Here is a 3,099-nt window from a genome sequence, read left to right on the forward strand (position 1 = left end):
TGTGTGTGTGTGTGTGTGTGTGTGTGTGTGTGTGTGTGTGTGTGTGTGTGTGTTTGTTTGTGTGTGTGTGTGTGTGTACGCGTGTATGTTCGTGTGCACACTACGTACATGTACACGCTTGTGTGTGTGTTATGTGGGTGGGTGGGTGTTTCGGTTGGTTGGTGTGTGGGTGTGTGTACACGTTTCTGCATGTGAATGTGTGTGAACGTACACATGTATTCAGTGCACCTAACTAACCATGTTTTCCTGTATAGGTCCATATTTGTGTTGCGAAAGTATAGATGTGAGAATGATTTACCTGTATGGTATACAGATACGATAGGAAGTAGACACCATGTTCACTCACATGTGCGCTTCTTGTCGCGAACCGTTCCCGAACCGTGACCACATATTTCACATAAAAGTGACTGCAGCTTGTGTCGACCATCTAACGATATCAAACGGTCTTCACACCACACCACCCTCAATGTAACAATAAACCAAACCTTTATCCATCCTGGCATCTTGGCATCGAGCAGCCAAATGCAGATTTCTCGTGCACTTTGTTACACGGGAAAATGCGGTACACAGCAGGCCAGAAGCAGACCAAGCCGCGACCCTCGATCGAATCCAGATATATTATTGGCGTTTGCCAGCCCATTACAATGAACATGTTCATCCAATATATTGAACAATATAGAACATGTTAGCTGGCTTCTTACTGAACACGCCTGAATTCCAAAGGCCAGGTTGCTTGGAATATAGCCTCGCCTGTAAAATAAGCAGCCGATCTATAGAGGCTGCAGCATATACCTACAATGATTTATATTGAGATTTCACTCATTTTAAAATTGCACACTCGCACAGTGGTCAGCACTGTGGGCTTTGATTTGAAGTGATATAGTTTGCGTGTCTTTCCGTTTTATATTTACACATCAGATAGAGCTAATATTTCTTGTACAATTATATTTTCCAGACTTTCATAGTTATAGTTGCAGAATCAGTTCAGTTCAATTATTCCCCAGTTGTAAGTAGATCTAGGGCAGGGTGGTAATAAATATTCAATCCGTTCGTTCCTGTATGATACCTCGTCGTCCATCGCGTTCCGTTTCGTACTCACAATCCGTGATCAGTACTTTCCGTCCAAAATGAATTCAAAATCCTCGACACACTCCCGATGTCGGATAAATTACCAACGACGCTCCTGTCCGTAACCCTGGTCTCCACCACTGCACAATGACAAATAGTGAATAGTGGACGTGTTAGACAGTTTGCATTTAAAATAGTGAGGGCACCAGAAGTATATAAAGTGAGAAAGCAAATAATCAAGCAAATAATCAAAGCACGAGTGCTGCCAAACTTACCGCTGGTCGTAACCACCCTGCTGTTGTCCATAGCCACCTTGTTGTCCATAGCCACCTTGTTGTCCATAGCCACCTTGGCCACCTTGTTGCCCGTAACCACCGTCACCTCTTTGCTCCTGTCTGGGGGCACCTACACAGTCACCGCCGTTGGGGCCGGTTACACTGGCAGCCTTGACCTTTCCGGATCGGTCATCGGTCTCTGTGGTGAACTCAACACGCTCGCCCTCTCCTAGAGAACGGAAGCCCTGTAGTTGGGTGTTTTATTGACAAATGATATATTGAGGGTGAGAAACTAATATACTGAGAAAGAAACATGGATCGAACGAACAGCATCGACGCATCAGACAAATTGCTAGAATTGCTAGATGTAGGTACAAGCTAAGTTCTCAAATAAAACATACCGCTGACTTGATGGACGACTGGTGGACGAATACATCGGGGGAACCATCATCGGGGGTGATGAATCCATACCCCTTAGTGGAGTTGAACCACTTGCACATACCAGATTGAATTGCAGACATGATGAAATGAAGTATATAGTAAAATATGAATCAATTTATGCCGAGAAGCCGGCTTATGTGCAGTAGAATAAAAATATCGAAATATTTTTGACAGACGTTTGTACGGGGCTGATGGGCGCTGTGACGGTACAGTTTGTCCACGCAAATAAAAATTAATACACACTACACAGTCAAAATCACAGGTGGGGGGACTGGGGTCTGGGGGCGAAACTACTGACTGCACCACAAGGCACGGGCAGCCAATCCCACAGTGGAGAGTGGAGACCGAGGAAAGTTGAAAACATAATCAACTGCGTTGACAAAAAGACGAAACGCACGAGGTAATTGTTGTTTTTAAATTTTACTCCAAATTCGTGCAATAAACATTGACCCGAAAAAAACAAGTTGAAATGAGGGTGTCCAGTAATTCGGATATGGCTCGCTTGTTCCGTCGACTTTTAGACCCATTCTCAATATTTGTATCCAGGCTGTTGGTAAAGTAGGCCAAATCACTAAACTAAATCTACCCTTATATATATATATAACTCTACCAGGAAGAGCAGAGGATAGTTTGAAGGTTAAGCCGGCGTGTTGCCCGAGATTGGGCATTGGGAATTTGGGATTTGTGCCCTCATTAGCCCTCACTATCTGGGTGGATGAAACTATCTGGGTGGATGAAACACGATATGCAAAAGTCGTTCTTATAAATAACAACAATGTTAGTATCAGATTAGTTTTTTTCTCTAGTAAATAGTAGCTTGTAATAGTATTTTTTCTAATAAATTATAAACAAAGAATATATACAGACATATTTACAGTCATACATAGTCTACTACTAAATTGTATAATTTCCTATTTCCCTGTGGCCTAAATATTTATTTTCTTTTATAAATATAATTATTAATTTATTTATATATTTATTTTAAGAAAACAAAACAAAAACAAACAAACAAAATACTAATTTTGTAAAAAAAACCCCAAATTTTTAAAATATACACGCTACAGAAAGTACGAAGTAGTGGACGATGATAGGTAGTTGTTGTTTTTTTTTCTGCAAAAACAACAATATCGATATGTAAATACTTATACTTTTTTCGATTTTTTCATACATCATGTTATATAATATATTTATATTTGCTAATGAAAATGCATTCAATGGCCATTGTATTATACATTTATGTTTGTATTAGGCATGTATGTAAGTATTATATATGTATGAATGTATGTATGTATTAAGTATGCATGTATGTATTAAG

General features: G+C 40.2%; 1 protein-coding gene across 1 annotated transcript; it reads right to left on the reverse strand.

The window, feature by feature from the left end:
• Positions 1–781: 781 nt before the first annotated feature.
• Positions 782–2,286, reverse strand: SARC_13260 (hypothetical protein). Its single transcript, XM_014292612.1, has 3 exons — positions 1,745–2,286; positions 1,344–1,588; positions 782–1,208 (listed from the first exon to the last, which is right to left on the reverse strand). The coding sequence occupies exons 1-3, from the start codon at positions 1,862–1,864 to the stop codon at positions 1,169–1,171; spliced, it is 405 nt and encodes a 134-aa protein (XP_014148087.1). The 5' UTR covers positions 1,865–2,286; the 3' UTR covers positions 782–1,168.
• Positions 2,287–3,099: the final 813 nt, after the last annotated feature.

The sequence above is a fragment of the Sphaeroforma arctica genome (genome assembly GCF_001186125.1).
Source record: "Sphaeroforma arctica JP610 unplaced genomic scaffold supercont1.3074, whole genome shotgun sequence".
Taxonomy (NCBI): domain Eukaryota; class Ichthyosporea; order Ichthyophonida; genus Sphaeroforma; species Sphaeroforma arctica.